At 36.9% G+C, this 23,164-nt stretch overlaps 1 protein-coding gene across 2 annotated transcripts in view; it reads left to right on the forward strand.

The window, feature by feature from the left end:
* DIS3L2 (DIS3 like 3'-5' exoribonuclease 2) overlaps positions 1-23,164 on the forward strand; it is a 321,890-nt gene that overhangs the window by 19,779 nt on the left and 278,947 nt on the right. For both annotated transcript variants that reach the window (XM_032480492.1, XM_032480493.1), the window contains exon 2: positions 22,948-23,096. In XM_032480492.1, coding sequence (XP_032336383.1) covers positions 23,045-23,096 — 52 coding nt within the window. In that variant the 5' untranslated portion in view covers positions 22,948-23,044. The remainder of the gene's footprint in view (positions 1-22,947; positions 23,097-23,164) is intronic.

The following is a 23,164-nucleotide window of genomic DNA, read 5'->3' on the forward strand; positions in this document are numbered from 1 at the left end:
TGGTTTCTAGCTTTCACTTGATTTTTAGCTTCTGGAGATTTTCTTTTTTCTCTTAAGAGCCCACTGTGTTCTCAGGTTGATAATATTTTGTTCATCAGTTGTGGTAATTTGGTATCAGAAGGTTTTTCAGAATATTGGCTCCACTGTGTTACCAGAAATAGAAGTTTCTGACACATCATTCTACAGATCATAGATTGTTGGATTAGTGACCCACTCCTGGTTCCTTTGGAACTGGTCGCCTGGGACAAAAGTTTCTTGCCATCGCTCAGGAGGGACCGTTCATAAGAGCCTTGTCCTTTAAAGGAAGGAGTACTGACCGGCATCTTTAGTACTCCTGTCATGTCTGCCAAGGAAGTAGAGAATCTCCAGAAGAGGGGGAATGCTCAACTGTGTTTCAAGTGCTACAGCAAGGTCAAGTGAGATCAAGACTGAAAACTGACAGTGGGATTTCACAATCTGGAGATCTTCGCCAGAGCATTCTCCAAGGAATGGAGAGGGAAGAAGCCTATTGTGTTTTTTAATCTCTGGGAGGATTGTCCGTAGTCCAGGCAATTCCTGTTTGCCTCAGAAAGAATGACTTGTTTATCAGTATGTGGCTATTTATTTTATATTCTCTTAATTCTCTCTGGGTTCCAACCCTGCCTTAGGTAGATTAGTTCTGTTTGTCCTAGAAACTGGACTCAGCCAGAGTTTAGGACCTACCTAATGTGTACCTGTCCTTAATGCTCTCCTTTGTAGCTCTTCAGATGAGGTGATCAGGAGACAGGATTGAAGAGGTAAGAGCTGAGCTGGAGTAGTAAAGTAAAGGAAAGATGGTATGAGGAACTGCCCTTTTTAGCATGAAGTTTCTCTTCTATGGAGTTTCTAAAATTATTATGAAAAATTTCAAACACACAAAAACTAGCGAGAGTAATTCATCAAGCCCATTTACCAAATTCAAGAGTTTTTTCACATATGCCTTATTCATCCCTTTTTAATTTCTCTTTCCTTTGCTCTAATATTTTAAAGAAACCCCTGACATCATTTATTGTACTTATACATACATGTACATATGCAGTATGGAGATTGTCATACAGAGGCACAGTACCATTATCACACCTGATACAGAATTGACAATTCTTTGGTATCATTTACTACACTAAGAGTATTAATGAGGCCCTCCACCCTTAAAATTTCTTTGAACATGCTTAGATGGTTTTTCTTTTGTTGTCTTTGCACTTGTCATTTCCTCTGCCAAAAAGGCCAGACCCTGAGACCCTCACGTTGACTTTTTATCATTCAGATCTTAGCTCCGAATTATCTCCTCAGTAGAGGCTTTTCCTAATCACAAAGCTAAAAGTAGTGTTCTCTTTCCCCATCCCATTTGTCACTAGCTCATCTCTCTATTTGACTGCCTTGTTTCTTGACTTGTTTATTGGCTTGTCTGCCCCCTAGGTTGTAAGTACCATGAGAATAGAGATCTTGTTGGTCTTGTGTTTATTGCTCTGTGCCCAGGGCCTGAAGCGTCCCTAGGATATAGTAATGAAGTACATGTTTAGAGACAAGTCAGCTATTATGGAGATTCATACAAAAAGATTCCAAAATTTTCTTAGTATTTTATAACCATTATCTCTTCCTACAACTGATTCTCATTCCAAAGCTTTTCTTTTCTCAAGAGCTTTAACCAACAGCTGTGTTTGCAAAAAGTGCTGGGTTGTTGTCCCTTTCAGGACATTTAATCTTTTAAATCCTCAAAATATTTTGTAAAATATAAGTAAGTAAAGTCACTTCTGACCTGTTGAGAGGCAGTGTTTTTACTGACATAACTCTCATTTGAGATCACTTTATTTGAGCTTGCAGCTAATAAATCTCTTGGCCCATATGAAACAGGATGAAATGATCTTGTAGACCACATATCCTTTAAGTGATTATTTGAACTTCTTTTATTTAGTATATCATTTGTATGATATTAGGGGGTGTTTTAATATTGTTATATTGTTAGTTGTTGGCAATGCTCTTTAGTATGAGAAAAATACAGCTCAATAAACAGATACGATTTTATAATTAAAGACTTGGATTCTTTTTGAAAATGTATAATTACAGACCAACAGAAAAGATGTGAGAATAGTACTATTATCAGATTCCCCAGCATTAACATTCTACCACATTTATTTTAACAGCCCTTCCCACTTGACCTCTTTTTTTTTTGAGCGGTTTGAGAGTAAGTTGCAAACACTCAAAACAAAGCCTTTCTCTTTTATAATTGTTTTACAGCGATCAAAATCAGAAAACTAACATCAGTATAATGCTGTTGGCTAATCTATAGATCTTACTCACATATCGTCAAGTTTCCCAATCACATCGTTTATATGAAAAGAAAATCCTGGGGTAGGGGAGTGGGAGGAACAAACTATTGGGTGTAAGTTAGGCTCAAGGATGTACTGTACCACACGGGACATATAGCCAATATTTTGTAATAACTGTAAATGAAAAGTAACCTTTAAAAATTGTATTAAAAAAGATAAAGGAATTCCTGGATCACAAGTTGCATAGAGTTGTCACGTATCTTTAGTTTCCTTTAATGTGGAACGGTTTTTCCTTTCATGAATTTAACATTTTTGAAGATTATAGGCCAGTTATTTTATAGCATATCTCTTGGTTTGGTTCTAATTGGTGTTTCACAAGTGCCGTGTTTTTCTTGGTGTATTGTATCAGGAGGCGTATGATGTTGATTTGTTCCATTACAGTTTGTTTACTTTTATCACTTAGTTATGGTGGTCTGCCAGATTTCTTCACTGTCAGGATATGCTTTATCTTTGTTTTTAATAAGTATCTTTGAGGATATTTTGAGACTATTTAATATTGTATTATTCCTGAAACTTTCGATCACTAGTTTTAACATCCATTGATGAACATGAATTAATTATGATGATGATTTTCTAATTCCATCTTTTTTTTGTATGTTATTTGGGATTCCAGTGTAAAGAGAGCTTCTTCCGTTTTATTTATTTGTTTGTCTTTATCAGTATGAATTCATGGATTCTTATTTAATGGGTTATAAACTGTTACCATTTAAAATTTTTGATACTTAAATTGTTATATATTTGGCCACTAGGAGCCTTTTAAACTGGCTTCTGTGAACTTTTGACATGTCCCCATCACTTTTTGAGTGTTAGTCCTTACTTTCTGGAACAACAAGATACTCTAGGCCAGGGCTTGGCAAACTTTTTCTCTAAGTGGCCAGATAGTAAATATTTTTGGCTTAATGGGCCCTATGGTCTCTGTTGAAACTACTTAACTCCACCCTCACAGCAGGAAAGCAGCCATAGACAGTTTAGAAATGAATGAGCATGGCTGTGTTCCAATAAAACTTTATTTACAAAGACAGGTCGCTGATTGGATTTGGCCTGTGGGCTGTAGTTTGCCAGCTCTTTTTCTAGGCTCAAATTGTACTTTCCTTTCTGCAGTCTCAGAATTGGCCATTTTTCTAAGGAACCTTGGTTACTTTTAATGGTGAATGGTATTTAGACACTGAGTTCTGGGCCCTAGATATGCTTGTTGCCACCAGGATATCACTGGTTCTAGGCCCTCTTAGAAGACAGGTACTGTAGGAATATATACATGCATAACTTGTGTATATATATATTTTTGTGTGTATGTATATGGACACATCTGTTTCTCTGTCTGTATTATGAATCATTGAATTAGTGATACCTCCAGTTCCATTTCTATACTGTAGGGTTTATTCTAGCCTTTCCACTTTGTTTCTCTTTCCAATGTTGACACACTTGTCTCCTATTATCCATAATAGTAAGAATAAGTAAACAAATATTTACTTATTTATTCAGTGCTAGAATATACAGAAAGTAGTTTTAAGAGTTGCTGACTCATACCTCTGTGAAAAACCTATTAATTAGAATTTAATTTCTATTTACACTTCTTTTTTGTCTTGAGCCTTAGAGTTTACTTAAGTAATGTGCTTAGAAGTTACTTGGGTTAGTTCTTTTCTCCTGTCCCTTCAATATGTTGTATTTTTCATTTTCAACATAATTGTTGGGGGAAGGTATAGCTCAAGTGGCGGAGTGCTTGCTTAGCATATACGGGGTCCTGGGTTTAATCCCCAGTACCTCCATTAAAAAATAATTAAATAAGTGAAAACCTTATTATCCCCCCCCCAAACAAACAAACAAACAAGCAAACATAGTTAGGATCACTTGTTTTTGTTTGCACTGCATTTTAGGCTATTCCCCCATTCTTATTTTATGTTCCTTTCTTTGAATATATGAAAGTCAGAACATACACAAAGGCATATACAGTGAAATGTGAACTCCATATACACTTCTTTTACCCAGTTTTCACCTTCTTCCTTCACCCTGTTCCCACCTACCCCCTGTAGTTATCTATTCTCACTAGTTCTAATTTACTATTTAGTCTTTTTTGTGCAAATAAGCATGTTTGTGTGTAAGTCTTGTTTTTTCTTTGTTGTATAAAAGGAAGCATACTGTGCATAATCTATCCTGTAATTAATTCACAACCTCATGAATTGATCAAAGTAGAACACTTCTGTGTGGAGAAATGAATGGCTTCAGCTGAATCAAGTTGCTGCAGGCGTGAATAAAGACTTCATCATATGGTCAAGTTGAGCCAAGAAGAAGCAGCAGACTGGGCTCACTCCAGCTTTCTGCTTTGGGTTAAAATGACAATAATGACTTTAGTAGCAGGGGTCTTGGTGATATCAATCTACTTCTTGATACTGCTCTAATCTAGACCATTGTCCTCTGATCTAGCAGTTGCCTCTTATGCCTAGTGTATTTGCCATCTTGGAGTCTCTTTTCTCTTTCTTTTGAAAGTTACCTTTGTACTTCTTTTGTTCTATGTTTCTTCCTCATTGTATCCCATGTCATCTTTTTTCTTAGTTTACTTTTGTTATTTTAGTGGAGCACATCCTTTTGTAGCTTCTTAGGGAAAAAAATACATAAACTTTTTGGATCTGTACATCTGAAAATGTCTTTTCTTCTACCCTGACACTTGAGTTTTAGTTTGGCTGCGTATGGAATTCTAGGTTAGAAATAATTTTCCTTAAATTTTTTTTTTACTACTTTATTGAGGTATAACTTATGTACATTAAATATTTCCAATACTTAACATTCATTTCTGAGGATCCAGTTTTTACTCTGATATCAAAATTTCCTTTCAGCCTAAAGAACTTCCTTTGTTGTTTCTTGTGGTGCAGTAATGCTGGTGATAGATTTTCTTGGTTCTCCATTATCTGAAAAATGTCTTTATTTGGCCTTCATTCTTGTATGATATTTTTGCTGGATATAGAACTCAGGGTTGATAGTTTTTCCTTTCAGCTTTTTAAAGAAGTTGTTCTGCTGTCTTCTGGGTGTCACAAAAGAAGATGATAAAAAGATGTTTTAGGAGTGCTGACAGTGTTCCACTGTCTTCTGGATGCCTTGAAAGAAGATGATAAGAAATGATAAGACATCTGCTGCCATTGAATACATTCCCTTCTATGTAGTGGATCATTTTCCTTTGGCTGCTTTAAATTTTGTCTGTGTCTCTGGTTTCCAGCAGTTTGGTTATGATAAGTCTATATGTAGTTTTCTTTGAATTTTTCCTTTTTGACGTTCACTGAGCTTCTTGAATCTATATATTTATGTCTTTTTACACCAAATCTGGGGTGTTTTGGTCATTATTTATTCTACTTTCTAAAGACTCATTCTATCTTTATCTTTTAGGGCTCCAGTACCTTTATGTTTGGTCTTTTGATGTTGTCCCTGAAGTCCATAAGGCTCTGTTCATCTCTTTGTTCAATCTTTTTTCTCTGCTTTTTAGACTGTATAATTTGTATTGATAAATTTAAGCTCATTGATGTTTGCTCTTTATCTCTATTTTTCTGTTAAGCTCATCCACTTAATTTTAAATTTCAGATATTGTATTTTTCAGTTTTAAAGTACTCATTTCTAAAGTAAATTTTTATTTCTCTGTTGAGATTTCCTATCTTTTCAGTCACTCAAGTGTCTTTTCCTTTATCTCAATGAGCATAGTAATCATGGCTGGTTTAAAATCCTTGTTTGATAATTCTGACCTCTCAGTCATTTTGAGATTGGCTTGTGTTAATCTTTTCCACTTTGGAATGGGTCAAGTTTTCTGGATCCTTTGTATGTGAAATAATTTTGGATCGTGTCTTGGATGTAGTTAATAGTGTCTTTTGTAATTCTGAATTGTTTTAAATTCTGCTGAAGAATGTTATGTTTTTGATTTCATTGGCCTTTAGTCTCAGACCTTATTAGGCTCAGGCTATAAATCTTGTCTCCTGTAGGTTCAAATCTGAGTTTACTTGTTTAAGCCTTTATGATACTGTGTAAGGGGTCAGCCTGAGACTTGTACAATGTTTATAAGAATTGGAGGAGTCCCTTCTTCGGCTCTCTTTTCTTTCAGATTGTTACTGGTGGCCAGCTGTGGTTGCCCAGTTTTCTGTCCCTTTCTCCTGGCCAGGCAGCCTGTGGGATTTCTCTTGAAGTTTTAGCTGCCTATACTGAACCATTCCTGTGACTGTGGCCTGCCCTTCAGGCAAAACTACCCCTGTTCCTCCACCCCTCCAAAAAGACCCACAAAAAAGCAAAGACATGAAACTCATTTCAGTGCCAGTCATGTCTCTAAACTTCTATTCCTCCCAGTAATCTGTCTCTTTTGTTTACTCTTCAGAATCTTCAGGTAATTTTTTTCCCTTGGAGGTTATAGTTGTTAACCCAGTTTGTTTTTAAATTTATTTTATTTTTATTATTACAATTTTATAAAATTGAAGTATAGTTGATTTACAATATTATATTAGTTTCAGGTATACAGCATAGTGATTCAATATGTTTATAGATTACACTCCATTTAATTGTAAGTCTCTCTCTTTTTTTTTTGTTATATATGTTTGTTTGTGTTATTTTTTAGATTCCACATATAAGTGACATCATGCAGTATTTGTCTTTCTCTATCTGACTTATATCACTAAGCATACCCTCTAAGGCCATCCGTGTTGTTGCAGATGGCAGAATTTCATTCTTTTTTATGGCTGAGTAATATTCCATTGTGTGTATTTCTGTATCATTTTCTTTATGCATTCATATATTAATGGACACTTGGGTTTCTTACATATCTTAGTTATTGTAAGTAACACTGCTATGAACAATGGGATGTGTGTATCTTTTCTAATTATTGCTTTTTTAAATTTTATTTATTTATTTTATTGAAGTATAGTTAGTTTACAATGTTGTGTCAATTTCTGGTGTACAGCACATTGCTTCAGTCTTACATGAACATATATATATATATATATATATTCATTTTCATATTCTTTTAGAATTTTTGTTTTTTGAATATATATACCCTGGAGTGGGATTGCCAGATCATATGGTAGTTCTATTTTTACTTTTTTGAGGCATCTCCATACTGTTTTCCACAGTGGCTGTACCAATTTACATTCCTAGCAACAGTTCACTTTTCTCCACATCCTCACCAACATTTGTTATTTGTAGACTTTTTGATGTTAGGGATTCTGATAGGTGTGAGGTGATATCTCATTGTGGTTTTGATTTGGATTTCTCTAACAGTGATGTTGAGCATCTTTTCAGGTGCTTGTTAGCCATCTGTATGTTTTCTTTGGAAAAATGTTTATTCAAGTCTTCTGCCCATTTTTCAGTTGAGTTGTTTGTTTTTCTGATACTGAGTTATATGAGCTGTTTGTATATTTTGGATATTATCCCCTATCGGTGATGTCATTTGCAAATAGTTTCTCCCATTCAGTAGGTTGTCTTTTCATTTTCTCAGTAATTTCCTTTGCTGTGCAAAAAAAGCTTTTTAGTTTAATTAGGTCCCATTTATTTATTTCTGCTTTTATTTCCTTTGCTTAGGAGACAGATGAAAAAAATATTTCTACAATTTTTGTCAAAGACTGTTGTATGTTTTCTTCTAGGAGTTTTATAGTGTCTGATGTTACATTTGGGCCTTTTATCCATTTTGAGTTTATTTTTGTATATAGTGTTAGGAAATGTTCTAATTTTATTCTTTTGCGATGTAAAATTAGGTCCAGTTTTCGCAGCACCACTTATTGAAGAGATCATTTTCTTTATTATACATTCGTGTCTCCTTTTTTTGTAGATTAATTGGCCATAAGTGTGTGGGTTTATTTCTGGGGTTCTTTTTTGGTTCCATTGACTTATGTGTCTTTTTTTGTCAGTACCATATTGTTTTGATTACTGTAGCTTTGTAGTATAGTCCAGTCAGGAAACATGATACCCCCTGCTCTGTTCTTCCTTCTCAAGATTGTTTTGGCTATTTGGGGATTTTTGTGTTTATATACAAATTTTAAAATTATTTGTTCTAGTTTTGTGTAAAATACCATTGTTATTTTGATAGGAATTGCATTTAATCTGTAGGTTATATTGGGTAGTATAGTCATTTAAACAATACTAATTCTTCCAATCCAAGAACATGGGTATCTTTCCATTTCTTTGTATCATCGTCAATTTCTTATCAATTCTTTGTAGTTTTCAGAGGTTAGGTCTTTCACCTCCTTGGTTAAGTTTATTCCTAGGTTTCTTTTTGGATGCAATTGTAAACAGGGCTTCTTTTTCTCTTTCTGATAGTTCATTATTCGTGTTTAGAAAACAACTATACAGCTATACAAATAATTTGTATCCTGCAACTTTACTCAGTTCTTTATTATTTCTAGTAGCTTTTTTGTGGAGACTTCAGTTTTCTATCTAGTATCATGTCATCTGCAAATAGTGACAGTTTTACTCTTCCCTTCCAATTTTAATGCCTTATATTTCTTTTTCTGGTCAATTGCTGTGACTAGAAATTCCAATACTGTGTTGAATAGAAGTGGTAAGAGTTGCCATTCTTGTTTTGTTCCTGAATTTATCAGGAAGGCTTTCAGCTTTTCATCGTTGAGTATTATGTTGGCTGTGGGTTTAACGTGAATGGCTTTTGCTGTGTTGAGGCATGTTCCCTTTATACCCCTTTAGTGAGAGTTTTTTGTTTTTTGTCTTTTGTTTTTTTTAAAATCATGAATGGATGCTGAACTTGTCAAGGGCTTTTTCTTTGTCTATTGAGATGATCATGTGATTTTTCCCCCTTTTGTTGATGTGGTATACTACATTGATTGATTTGCAAATATTGAACCATCCTTGCATTCCTAGAAAGAGTCTCGGTTTATGGCGTGTGATCCTTTTTATATCTTGTTGGATTTAGTTTGCTAACATTTTATTGAGGAATTTTGCATTTCTATTCATCAAAGATACTGGCCTGTAATTTTCTTTCTTACTTCCTTTTTGTTGTTGTTGTTGTCATTGTCTTTTGTCTGATTTTGGTATCAGGATAGTGGTGGCTTTGTAGAATGAATTTGGGAGAGTTCTGTCCTCTTCAGTTTTTTGAAATAGTTTGAGCCTTAAGGATATGTATTACCTCTTCTTTACATGTTTGGTAGAATTCCCTTGTGGAGTCATCCGGTCCTGGACTTTTGTTTGCTGGGAGTTCTTTTTTAAATTACAAATTCAGTTTCACTACTAGTGATCAGTCTGTTCACATTGTTTTTTCTTGATTCAGTCTTGGAAGATTGTATGTTTATAGAAATTTGTCTATTTCTTCTTGGTTGTGCAGTTTGTTGGCAAATAACTGTAGTATTCTCTTATGATTTTTGTATCTCTGTGGTGTTGGTTGTTATTTCTCCTTTTTTATTTCTTATTTTATTTGGGTTCTCTCTTCTTCTTTATTAGCCTGGCCAAGGGCTTATCATTTTGTTTATGTTTTCAGAAAACCAGCTCTTGGTTTCATTGGTCTTTTGTTTTTTTGGGTTTTTTTTTTTTTTTTGTCTCTATTTTATTTGTTTCCTCTCTGATTTTATTATTTCCTTCCTTTTGCTGATTTTATGTTTTGTGTGTTCTTTGTTTTCTAATTCCTTTCAATGGTAGGTTAGGTTATTTATTTGAGATGATTCTTATTTCTTAAGGAAGACATGTATTGCTATAAATTTTCCTATTAGAATTGCTTTTGCCATATCCTATAGATTTTGGAAAGTTGTGTTTTCCTTTTTATTTGTTTTGAGATATTTTCTTATTTCCTCTTTGATTTCTTCATTGACTCATTGGTTTCTAGTAGCATGTTGTTTAGTTTCCACATGTTTATGCTTTTTCCATTTTTCTTTCTGTAATTGATTTCTAGTTTCATACCATTGTGGTCAGAAAAAAATGCTTGATACAATTTCCATCCTCTTAAATTTGTTGAGAGTTGTTTTGTAGTCTTAGCATTTGATCTACCTTGGAGAATGTTTCATGTGTACTTGAAAAGAATGTTATGTTCTGCTGATTTTGGATGCAATGTACTATAGCTATCTATTATTTCAATTGATTTATTACATCATTTAGACCACCATTGCCTTAGATTTTCTATCTGGATGATCTGTCCATTGATATTGGTGGGGAGTTAAAGTTCCCTACTGTTATTGTATTATTGTCAGTTTCTCCCTTTATGTCTGTTAATATTAGCTTTATATATTTAGGTGCACCTGTACTGGGTGCATATATGTGTAATATTTTCTTCTTGTATTGATCCCTTTTTCTTTCTTTTTTTTTTTTCGTTTTAACATTTTTTTTATTGATTTTTAATCATTTTACAATGTTGTGTCAAATTCCAGTGTAGAGCACAATTTTTCTGTTATACATGAACATATGATCCCTTTTTCATTATATAATGCCCTTCTTTGTTTTTTGTTGTAGGACTTTGTTTTAAAGTCTATTTTGTCTGTTGTTATTGCACCTCCCACTTTCTTGTTGTTTCTATTTACATGAAATATTTCCCCATCTTCTCTCTTTCAGTCTGTGTGTCTTTAGCTCTGAAGTGAACCCTTGTAAGCACCATACATAAGGGTCTTGTTTTCTTTTATCCAGTCAGCTATCCTATATATTTTGATTGGAGCATTAGGTTTATTGATACTTAAAGTAATTATTAGTAAGTATTACTTATTGCAGTTTTATTACTTGTTTTCTGGTTGTTTTTATAGTTCTTTTCTGTTCTTCCTTTCTTCTTTTTGTTTCTTCTCTTGTGGTTTCATAATTTTCTTTGGTAGTATGCTTTTGTTCCTTTCTTCCTAGTTTTTGTGTATCTGTTGTAGGCTTTTGATGTGGTTACTGTGGAGTTCATATATGTTGACCTATAGCCATATCTGCATATCTGCAGAAAAATCAGCTTATAGCCATTATTGGGCTTCCCTTGTTTTTCTTTTGCTGACTTTAGGATTCTCTCTTCATCTTTAACTTTTCCCATTTTAATTATGATACATCTTGGTGTGGGTCTACTTAGGTTTATCTTGATTGGGACCTTCTTTGCTTCCTGTACCTGAATATGTTTCCTTCTTCATGTTAGGGAAGTGTTCAGGCATAATTTCATCAAATAAGTTTTTTGACCTTCTTCTCTTTTCTCCTTCTGGGACCCCTATAATGTGAATGTTGGTATGCTTGATGTTATCTCAAACATCTCTTAAATTGTTCTGATTTTAAAAGATTAATTTTTCTTTTTGCTGATTGAGTGATTTCCATCATCTGTCTTCCAGATCACTATGCATTCTTTTGTATCACTTAGTCTGCTACTCATTTCTTGTAGTATGTTTTACCTTTCAGTTATTGTATTCTTCAGTTCTGACTGGTTCTTTTTTATACTTTCTAGTTCCATGTTAAAAGTCTCACTGTTTAGTTATTCTTTTCCCTAATGCAGTTAGCATTTTTATTACTAATGCTTTGAATTCTTTATCTGGTAAATTGTTTATTTCTGTTTCACTATATATTTTTTTCAGGGTTTTTTCTGTGACCTTTTAATTGAGACCAGTTCCTCGGTCTTTTCATTTTGCTTAACACTCTTTGTCTCTATGAATTTAGGTGAAATAGTTACTTATTGTGGTCTTAAAGGGGTGTCCTTATGTTAGAGTGTTTCTGTACAGTCTGCATGTGCCTAGTGCCTTTGCTGAGAGGTCTGGATTTATTGTGAATAGGAGTCACATCTTTCCTTAGGGTGTGCTGGAAACTATCACCTTAGTAGAAGGTGGGGCTGGAGTTAGAGGGGCTAGGGAAGAGTCTGGTGTGAGGTTGGGCTTCCCCTCTGCTCAGTGGCCATTATTATCCAATTGGGGGCAGGGTTGAATCTCAAGTTGATAGAGCAGAAACCCTGAGGGTCAAATCCAAGCTGGCTCTGTTCCCATGAAGTATATGTTCTCCCCTTTCCCAGGACTAGCATCCTTGCCCTAGAAGGGATCAGTGCTGGAGCATAAGGGGCCTGTGTGGGTTCTCAGCTTATGACGGGGTGGGGGCTCTGGCAGGCCAGCTGCCATCCCTCCACCATACTGAGACACCACGCTGGGTCCAAGTTACTTCTGTGTCCTATGGCTGAGCTCTCTTCCCAGTTGTGGGGGCTCTTGGTGCAGTGTAGAGCTGCAAGGTGAAGTAAGTGTGGCTCTTGACTTGGCTTCGGGTGAGGTGCGTACCTGTGCATTTGGTGGGAAACTGGGCAGTCACTGGAGCAGTCCTCAATCTGCCCTCTCCACCCTGTTTTGGGAGCAAGCTAGCACTCGCATACTCTTCACAAGTGAAATCCAGGTTTCCCACAGCCCTCCTGTTGGTCCTAGTATCCCTCCAACCAGCCAAAGGGGCTTGCCTTCGCTGTGTCAGCCCCCAGGACAGGGGCACCAGTATGTGGCTTGAACCAGTTACTCCCCAGGGCAAATCTCTGCCTGTGTATTCTCTCTTTTCCTCTGAGTCCCCTCCCAGGGGGAACAGGTCCTGACCTGATTGCTTCTTTTCTCTTCCTGCTTGGTTCTGTGTAGATCTTTCTTATAGCTTTGTTGTAAAGGAGTGTTTCTGCCAGTTTCCAGCTAGTTTTCCGTGAGAATTGTTCCTCATGTAGATGTGTTTTTGATACGTTCATGGTGGTGGTGGGGTAGTTCTGCATCTTCCTACTCTGCCATCCTGATCGATTACTCCTCCCACCCCACTTTTGATTTTAAGTCATTTTTCAAGCTTTGGTAACAAGCATGGGCTCTCCTAACAACATTTTCATAAGGAGTTCACATGGTGTGATACTGAAAAAAGCTTGAGTAAGAGATTAGACCGGAAAGATAAGTGCATTAGAATTTTAGAGAAACAGAACCAATAGGACATAGGTATAGGAAGATATTTAATAGGGTTGGCTCCTACAATGATGGAGGTGAGAAGTCCCATGATTTGCTCTTTGCAAGCTGGAGACATAAGAAAGCAGATAGTACGATTCAGTCTGAGTCTGAAGGACTGAGAACCAGGGGAGCTGGTGATATACATTCCCGTCCAGGTCTGAAGGTCTGAGAACCAGGAGTGCTGAGGGCAGAAGATCAAGTGTCCCAGCTCAAGTAATCAGGCTGGAAGAGCCAGATTCTTCCTTTCTCTGCCTTTTTGTTTTACTCAGACCTTCAACATATTGTGTGATGCATACCCACATTGAGGAGGATGAACTGCTTTACTGAGTCCCCCAATTCAAATGCTAATTCCACCCAGAAACATTTTCACAGATAGAATCTAAAATAATGTTTAGCCAAATATCTGGGTGCCCTGTGAGCCAGTCAAGTTGACACATACAATTAAGCATGACAGTAGGTTAGATTACAGAGTTGCATTGAGGAACCCTGAAGGGTTTTGGAAATGCTTTTCATAAAATATCTTCTGTGTTTTAGATGAAACACGGGTTGAGAAAAGAGATTAGTGATGAGAGACCAGTTAAGAAGCTGTTGTCATCTTTAGGCTACACTGTTGCAACAACCTGAATTCAGACAGTGCTACTCAAGTTGGAAAAGAAAGGAATCTTTTTAGGATACATTTTGAAGACAGAATAGACAAAGTTTAGTAATAGAATATTATTAATGGAGAGAAAGAAATTAGATGACTACTGTTTGTTGCCTAAGGTTGTTAATGATGTCATTAATCTGGATGCAGTATGCAGATGGAAAATCTGGTTTGAGGACAATAATAACTTGAATTAGAAACATGTTGCATTCAAAGTGCTTGCCAGTATTATTCAGCAGGAAGTTGAAAAGTTAAAGAAGAACTTCAGAGAGAAGGGTTAGAGATGTAGATTTAAAACTCTAACAGAGAAGTGAGATGAGGCTTAATAACAGAACCTTGCACATATAGGAACTGAAGAGGTAATTGAAGGAACAGAAGTCAGCAAGGAAATTTAAGAATTGGGGAGGGAGTTAGAAGAACCAGGAGACTGCTGTGTCCTGGATGTCAGTGGAGATGAGTGTGTAGTCCAAAGAGCTGATCAGTGGCATCCTGTTCTAGGTGGGGGCCTGGAAAAAATAACAGAATATATTTTAGTAATGAGGATTTTCCTCCCTAGGAATACTGAAAGCCTTATTTCATTGTAGAGATGAGGACAGGAGTTATATTCCAGGGGGGATTAAAGAGTATGTCATGGAGAAATAGAGTTTGTGAGTCTAGACCACATTTTCAAACTTTGGCAGAGATAGGAATGAAAGAAATGGAATGGTAGCTGATAGCTTGAAGTATGTGGAATGAGAGCAGTCTGGCCTCTTAGTTTGATTGTATCCTGTTGGGGAGGCAACTATGGAAATTAATAAGTATGGCAGAGTTCTAGAGTAGATACATAAATATTGGATGAAGAACATACATTGAGGAGGATAGATTGTAAACATGTAGGCACATTTCTTCCTGTCATACAGGTAGGGGAGGATAGATGAATCATAGAGAACTATTTTCAGAGAGAAAGAAGAGTGAATCCATTTAGGGGAAAGTTGGGAATTAAAGGCATTGACTGAGAAATAGAGAGTTAAGGGTGAGGTTAACACTTCTACTTTCAGTTATGGCATAGAAAATAATTTGAAACCAATCTTCCTTCTGAGAACAACTAGACAAGCTCACCCCTTCCACCCTCCAAAGGGGGAAAAATCCTTTGGAATTATTTGAGAGGTAATAAGAATGAATGTTTAGGAGAGAATAAAGGCTTCAGGAGATAAGGCTAGTGCTTGGGGTTGTTTGTCTCCTACAGATGTTTACTAGTTTTGGGAGAGATCAGCTGAAAAACTAAGAAGATGGAAAACTGAGTGATGCATTTAATATTCTCTCAGGGCCAGAGAGATAAGGATTAGAATTTAGGCCCTCCTTGTGTGGGGAGTATGTGGCCCTGGTGAACCAGTCTTATTTGGGATTGGTAGATACACCTACAAGTATGGGTGAACTGCATGTAGATAGGCCTTTACAGGAGCTGTAGCTCTACTTTGAATACATTTAAACCCTGAAAAGATATTAAAGTAATTTGTTGTATTTGTCTCAGGTGCTTGGCGGAAGCAAATGTAAATCCTGTTTGTAAGGTGATAAGAGGCCTCAAATTATTACTACAGACATTTTTCAAATATAATGTCCAGCCCATAATAACAAAAAATCAGGCACATGATCAAACAACATGAACCAAATCAAATAAAAATAACACAAGATAATATTAGATCAATGGGAACCTCTGATACTGGAGTTTTTAGGAGCCAACTTTAATACAGCTGTTCTTACCTTGTTCAAAGAGATAGAAGAGAAAATTCACCATTTTCCACAGAGAACTGAATACTTTGAAAAGAATGAAATGGAAAATCTAGACTTCAAAATATAATAACTGAAATTAGGAACTTGGTGGGTTCAACAGATGATTAGTTAGAGCTGAAGAGGAAATTAATGAAGTGGAAGAATTACTGAAGAGATTGAGGGAGACATCAAGACATTGAGAAAGTCAAAAATGTGTAATTGGAGTCCCAGACAAAGGGTTGAGGGAGAATGGGGTAGAAGTGATACTGAAAGAGATTCGCTGAAAGCTTTCTATAACTGTTGAAACTTACCAAGCGATAGATTCTCAAAACCTTACTAATACCAAGTAGCATAAAAAGAAGTCCATACCTTGGTATATTGTAGAAGACCAAAGACAAAGAAAGTTTCAAAAACCAGAGATGGGGAGAGTGAATACTTTCGAAGAACCAACTAGTAGACTAATGGCAGACTTTTCAGCAGACACAATGGAGCCCAGAAAACAATGGAATCATATCTTCAAATTAGAGAAAATAACTGACAATCTAGAATTCTCAAACCTGCAAAAATATCCTGCAAGAATAAAGATGAGATACAGATGTTTCAGACTTGACAGTTTTTCAGTTGCACTAGCCACTCTTTAAAATGCTTGAAAGATGCATGTAGCTAGTGGCTACCATATTGAACAGCACAGATACTGAAAATTCCCCTTATTTCAGAAAGGACAGTGCTGCTATAGGTATTAAGAAAATCATGAGTATATTTTGAACAAGCCCCTCTCTTCCCTGGAAAAGGGGAACCTTTAGGTAAAATGAACAAATACCTAGAATAATGCAAATTGACAAAACTGACCTATTAACTGATAAATGAACTGACAGATTAACAAAACTGACTATGAACTATTTAAATGTTAAAAGAGTTTTTTTTTTTTTTTTTCCCTCGTGATAGCTTTATCTGCCCGTTGTATCAGGGGAATACTAATCTCATAGAATTAGTTCAGGAATATTTCCTTTATTTTTTGGAAGAGTTTGAAAAGGATTGGTTTTATTTTTTCTCTATTGTTTGGTAGAATTCACCAGTGAAACTATCTGGGCTCCCCCCCCCCCCCAATTAAGAGATTTGAAATTACTAATTTAATTTCTTTATTTTTATGTGTCTATTTAAATTTTTCATTTTCCCTTAATTCAGCTTCAGTAATTTGTCTTTCTTGGAATTTGTCCATTTCATCTAAGTTGTCTATTGATTTTAAGTTGTTCATTGCTTCCCTTATAATCATTTTCATTTCTGTAAAGTTCATAGATGTGTCCCCTCTTTCATTTCTGTTCTGTGGTCACCCTTTGGAAGTGGAATGGACCTGTTCCCAATTAGTAGGATGTCTGTATTGATTGTACGCCATACATGAAGAGAATTTGAGAGAAAATTGATTACTCACCCAAGAGACTCCTGGGGAGAGTAGGGTGGGTATAAGGATGTTTGGCCTGGCTTGAGCCAGGTGGAAGGAATGAGTTTATAATGGTTAGGGGACTAGAGAGAACGTCCCACACACAGACTGGGGATTTGTGAAATTTGAATTTCCCTCTTGTGCCAAAAAAGATGGGGATGCAGTGGACTTTCTTATCAACCTGTCTAGGATGGGTTAAAGGGGAAGGAGGAGGTGAAACTTAAGTTAGTGGTCAGTCATCAAAAAATGGAGTCAGACTTTTTATCACAAATCCTGAATTTGGATTTAATTTTTTTTTCCATTTTTATTTTTTCTTTTCTTCAGATTGGATAATATTGACTGAGCTGTTTTTCTAGGTTCATTGATTCTTCCGCTAGTTCAAATCTGCTGTTGAACTCATGTGAAATTTCTTTTTATTGAAGTATAATCATCATGTGAAATTTTAATTTCAATTATTCTATCTTTCAACTTGGAATATCCACTTGGTTTTTTTAATAATTTCTACCTCCTTATTGATGTTTTTTACTTAATGGATCATTATTATCATACTTTCCTTTAAATATTGTTTCTTTTAATTCTTTGAACATATTTATAATAGCTGCTTTGAAGTCTTTGTTGTCTAAACCCAAAATCCAGGCTCGCTTAGAGAGAGTTTTTATTGAAGCTATCCCTCACCTGAGTCTATGGTCACATTTTTCTGTTTTTTTTTTTTCTGTTTTTTTTTTTTCATATCCTATATTTTTTGTTGGAACCTGGAACATTTTTGATAATATATTTTTCAACCTGATTCCTTTTCCTCCAGAGTTGGAAGTGGTTGCTCTTTTTGTTTAGTGGCTTACATGGGCTAATTCTGTGGAGTCTGTTTCTCCTGTATTGTGTAGCTGCTTATGTTTCTGCTCAGTTCTTTCTTTCTTTTTTTTTTTTTTTTTAAACGTTTAAGTGTGACTTTCTGGTTGTTGCCCTTGAGTAAGCATATCTTAGTGGTAAGCCTATGATTAGTCAGAAGTTGTGTTTAAATTCCTTGGAACAGTGGGGCCTCCACCCTTTGTCACTGGCTCTTGTGAGACTTGGGAAATGCATTCAAAATTGAGCTAGTTTACAAGTCTGCCCTGGCTTTTGCCTTCTATATTTATAAGGCTCACATTCATCCAGGGATGAGTAGCTCTCTAGGACCCACTCATTTCTCTCCTGTGCCTTTACAGTTTTGAGCATGCATACAGCAGAAAAAAGTAGAGTCTTATCAAGATGCAGTGTTGTTGTCTCATTCCCTGATTCTCCTTGTTACATTTATGGTTGGTCTGCTGATCTCTTGCTTGCCCTAACTAGTTTTGCAAACTCAGTTTAGCTCTGATATTGTCCTTCCCTGATTTTTTGCCCCTTGAATCACTGCTGTTTTTGAAAATGTCCCTGGGCATGGAATTCTTGCTCTGCTCCAAATAAATTTAGGTCTCTTGGGCAGTGGGGCTGCCAGTCATCACAGTTTGCCCCTGCCCTAGTAGAACTTCCACACCAAGGAACAGGGAGTAGCTGTGGGATTGGAGGAGCCACGGGCTAACCCACCACGTATTCCACTGTTGTTGAGATTCAGTAAATTTTCTTGAATAAACACTTCTCAATTTATTGATGTCTTTGGTTAATGTCCAGATCCTTAAATGGTTGGTTTTGATAAGTTTGTTATTGGGGATATTTTTATTGTTGAGGATAATATTTGTCAAACCCCTCACTCAGCCATTCTGGGCATCCTTTCCCCTACCTTCCTCCTGTCTGTTTCTCTGTCTCATTTTTAAACATTCGAATTTTATGCAAGCTGAATTTTATTTCAGCCCTATGAAATAGGGCTCTCTTGGCTGTTTTTAAAAAAGGTATAAAGTAGTGTCTTAACATTAACTATTTTATGTCTTTCCTATTTATGTGTAATGTAAATTGTTTGTTTAAAAATTTCAGTGGATTAATTTTAATCCCATCCTTTTTTTTTTTTTTTGCTTTATTGCATTAATTATATCCTCTTTCACATTTTTTTTTTGGTGAAGGTGCTGGGGATTGAACCCAGGACCTCGTATGAGCACACGCTCTACCACTGAGCTATACTCTCCCCCAATTTTATTATTTTTTTAGTGGGGGGAGGTAATTAGGTTTATTTCTTTATTTTTAGAGGAGATACTGGGGATTGAACCCAGAACTTCATGTATGCTAAGCATGTGCTCTACCGCTTGAGTTATATCCTCCCCCTCTCTTTCACTTGTTTTTACCAACTGTCTTTTTCCATTGGCCTCATTTTAGCTTCTGAATAGGCTTAACCTTTTCTTTCTTTAAACCTAACTATTGACTTTATCTCCTTGAATTTCCTTCACTACCTAGGTTCTTAAATTTCATCTGCTTTTGCTACTCATAAGGCTGAGACTAGGGTAAGGCAAGTGAGATGCCTTAGGGCACAAACATTTAATGAGACATTTGCTCTCAGAGTCCTGCAAGTGTCGGGTTGACATCTGTATTACTTTACTTTTATAAATTTTGTGTCCTTAGGTGCCTTGCTTGCCTCACCCTGGTCTTGGCCTTTTTATTCATATTTCTCACTAGTATATATTCATTGTAACCTGGTTTCTGTCCCAGATAGGCTTCATTTATTCAAATTTTTGGACACTTGCTCTGTGCTATACATTGGATCTCAAGATACCAATTCTTTCTCCCAGGTGCTTTCTTCATTTCTCAAGTCTAGTGCTTTTCCTCCATTCCTCCTCATTCCTGCTTTTTTTTTATACCATGTGACACTATTGACCAATATTGCCTGTTCATCCTAATCCCAAGTCCAACTCTTCAGAATGTCCAGCTATTTCCACGGCAAAACACGCTCTCCAGGAGCTAGTGAGCAGTTGGGTAGTATATTAGTGGCCCTCATTCGGGAAGCTGGTGAGGATTAGAAACTGACTTGTGCTTTCAGTGTCTCGGGGTAGGAAGTGCCCAGGATTTCTCCAGGCTTAGTGGGCCCTCACAACTGCATCACTGGGAAAGGAAGGTTGCTTGTTTGTTTAGGTTCTGCTTAGCATCTTATATACTCAGAATCTTCCTATCTCCTTCCAGTGCTCTGATTCTCAAAGTCAGGCTTTGACTCTCTGCTCAGCTGTCTGGCTTATTGCCACCTTGGTTTCCTGGGCCCTGTGTTTTCCATTCTTTGCTGATTTGTTTTTAGTGTGGTTTCCCTGAATGACCCTGCTTTGCTTGGTGTTCTCACTGCTTGTTCATGAAAACAGACTCATCTAGTCATTTAAGGAGTGATTATTAAGCTATTCTATTCTAGGAACTGTGGGAGCCAGCGGGGTTGCAGTAATGAGCCCAACCAAACATTCCTTGTCTTCCTGAGCTAGAGAGAAAAGCTAGGGGTAAGTCGTACCAGCTGAGATATTTGCTGTGAAGGAAAGTTACAGATGCAGCTGACCTATGGACATTTGAGTCGAGACCTGTGTACCTCCATCTCACTTAATTGGCAGTAACTCCCCTTAATTTTGAACTCTTGCCTCTATCAAGACTTGACATGAAGTGCTCCATTTTTGATTCTGGCTCTTGTTTTTGGATTGTCTTTCTCCTGCTTGCAGCTTGCCCCAACCCCACCTCCCACCCAAGGCTGCCATTATTTATATTCTTACTCAGCAGTCAGGGGAGACCCTAATCATGAACCTGTTTTCCTTGGAAGTTATTTTCTCCCTTGTTTTCTTATCAACAGACTCTATTGGTTTTTTTCCCTATATCTTTATTAGCTTCTTTGTATATTTTCTACTTCTTCCTCTGCATTTCCTAAAAGTTGCTCTAAGCCAGAATTTGTCTTAGGCCCTCTTCTGTATCACCTTACCATTTTTTGGCAATCTCCTCTAATCTAGAAAACTTTGGGTTACCATTTTTATGCAAATGGCTTGCTGTTTATCTCTAAATTGTGCTCCAATTTTCAAGTATTTGGTGTAGAAGTATGCGTTTCCATGTGTGGAGGTATATATAGAGGTGTGTATTGCCATGTAGAGGTATGTCATACCCCAAGTAGAATGCATCATCCTCTCTGATTTAGTGATGTTATCATCTCCCAGTCTCCTTACTTGAAATCTCAGAGCATTGTCACTCCCTTGCCCTCCTTCAGACATGCCTGGTTGCCAAGTGGTGCCAGTTTGTCCTGTGTAATATCGTGGTAATAAGGCTCTTTTCATTTCATTGTCTGAAGCTGCAACTCTAATTCAGGCCTCCCTTTCCTTTCACCCAGTCTGTTCTGGTCCTTTCCTAAGGTGCAGCTTCTGCCAGTCTTTCTCAACTCCAGATGACTAAATGCTACACCAGGATAATTTCTCCTGAAACGTTTCTCTGACCTCTTGTTCTTCTCTTCTGCTCATTCATGCTTCTGAAATTCCTACCACCTTTGAGAAACTGGGCTAGTTTTGTAGACCTTCCAAATTGTTTTATTTTCCTTGTCCCTGCCTCCCTTCATATAGGCTGGACCTTATCCAAATGGAATTACCTTTGCAAGAACCTGTCTCTGTTTTTCTGTTTGTATCTCTATTTTTGTTTCCTTTTGCCAGCAGTATGCTTTTCTCACATTCTCAGTTCATAAAATCTTTCCTGAAGCTCTCCTAGATTTCCTGACCTGGAAAGACTCCCCCATCATATGTACATTTACCCATACTTAAAAAACAAAGTGCTTATCACTTCCCCACTTTTATTAATTGTTCTTCAAGATGATTTTTATAAGTCTGATTAATTTTTGTATCCTTCATTGTATCTGTTATAGTACCTTGCAGAAATATTTGTTGAATTAATGAGTGGATGAATGTATTTCTGAATGAAAGCAGCAGATGGTCTGGACTCCTCTATGTGCCTTTTCCACTACCTTGTTGTTTATCTGACACCATCGGTTTCTCTCCCTTCCTGCAACTTTTTGGCTTTATCTTTGAACCTCTTCATGTATCACTAAGTGGCCTGTTACTCTTTGTCTCTGTTGCTTCTCTTCTCTTGAGTTAGTATTAATTTCAATATAAAGAAAAATTACATCATTTTGGTGAAGGATGTGTGGGAAATTTAGAGGAAATGGAAGCTAGTGTTCAGAATGACATCTTGATCCACTTTATGGGAAAGCAGTCTGCCCACCCGGATTTTGAAGATTTGCAAGTATAGTCTTGAATCCTGGGCTGGTGGCCAGCAGATAGTAGAAAGTAGACATTGTGATGACATGTTCAGTATCCAGGTGGAAGGCCAGGGGCCAGCTGCAGGGCCAACATTCCAGTCTGCTGATCCAGGCAGCCGCCTTGTATTCCTTAGGAACAGCTGCCTGAGCTTCTGGTCAGATGATTGGTTTGAAGTAATGGCAGGTAAGAGTAAGAAGTAGATGTCTAACTACAATATTGCCATTTTTTAAAAGCTAGTGAACCATCTGGGATTCCCTGGATAGTTTTGGACATCAGGCTATGACCATAAATTAGGTTTTGTTGATGAATTCTAAGGAATTAATTGGTTTCATAGAAGAATATCATTTGTCCAAGGTTAAACTTACAAAGTTCTGCATCTCTTGAGTATCTGGTTTAGTAGCCTTTAGATTCTAGATCTTTCTGTCACTTTCCAAAACCATATTCCCTCCTGCTCTTGTGCATGTCACAAGCTGAACAGAACTGCAGAACATCTTAATTTCCACCTCATTGCCCTATTTGTGGAGGTTTTTAGTTGAAATGACCCAAACAAGCAGGCTGGTGATACCCATGAGAATGAAGGCCTTGAGAAAAAACTCAGGACAGATGGTGTGCTTGACTGACTGCCCCGGAGAAAGTGATGCCAGGACCCAGGAGGGACACCACATTTCCTTTGCCATCCAAGTACATCTAAGTACTAAATTTCCAAGGCCACAGAGGAGGCTTCAAGTTAACTGCTCTTTAATCACTTATCTCTCTTTGGTTTCAGCTAGTGACAACTGAGCTGCTCAAGGCAGGAAGAACTCTAAGCTGAGCAGTGGAGGTCCTCCTGGATCTGGAGAGAAGAGGTGACCTTGGAACCAGTAATGAGCCATCCTAACTATCGGCTGAACCTCCGGCCCCTAAGGACCCCCAGAGGTAGCAAAAGGAAAATGGAATCTACTCTAGCAACTGGAGACCTGAAATAAAAGTGGAATGGAGATCAG

The sequence above is a fragment of the Camelus ferus genome, chromosome 5 (assembly GCF_009834535.1).
Source record: "Camelus ferus isolate YT-003-E chromosome 5, BCGSAC_Cfer_1.0, whole genome shotgun sequence".
In the NCBI taxonomy this organism is placed as follows: Eukaryota; Metazoa; Chordata; class Mammalia; order Artiodactyla; family Camelidae; genus Camelus; species Camelus ferus.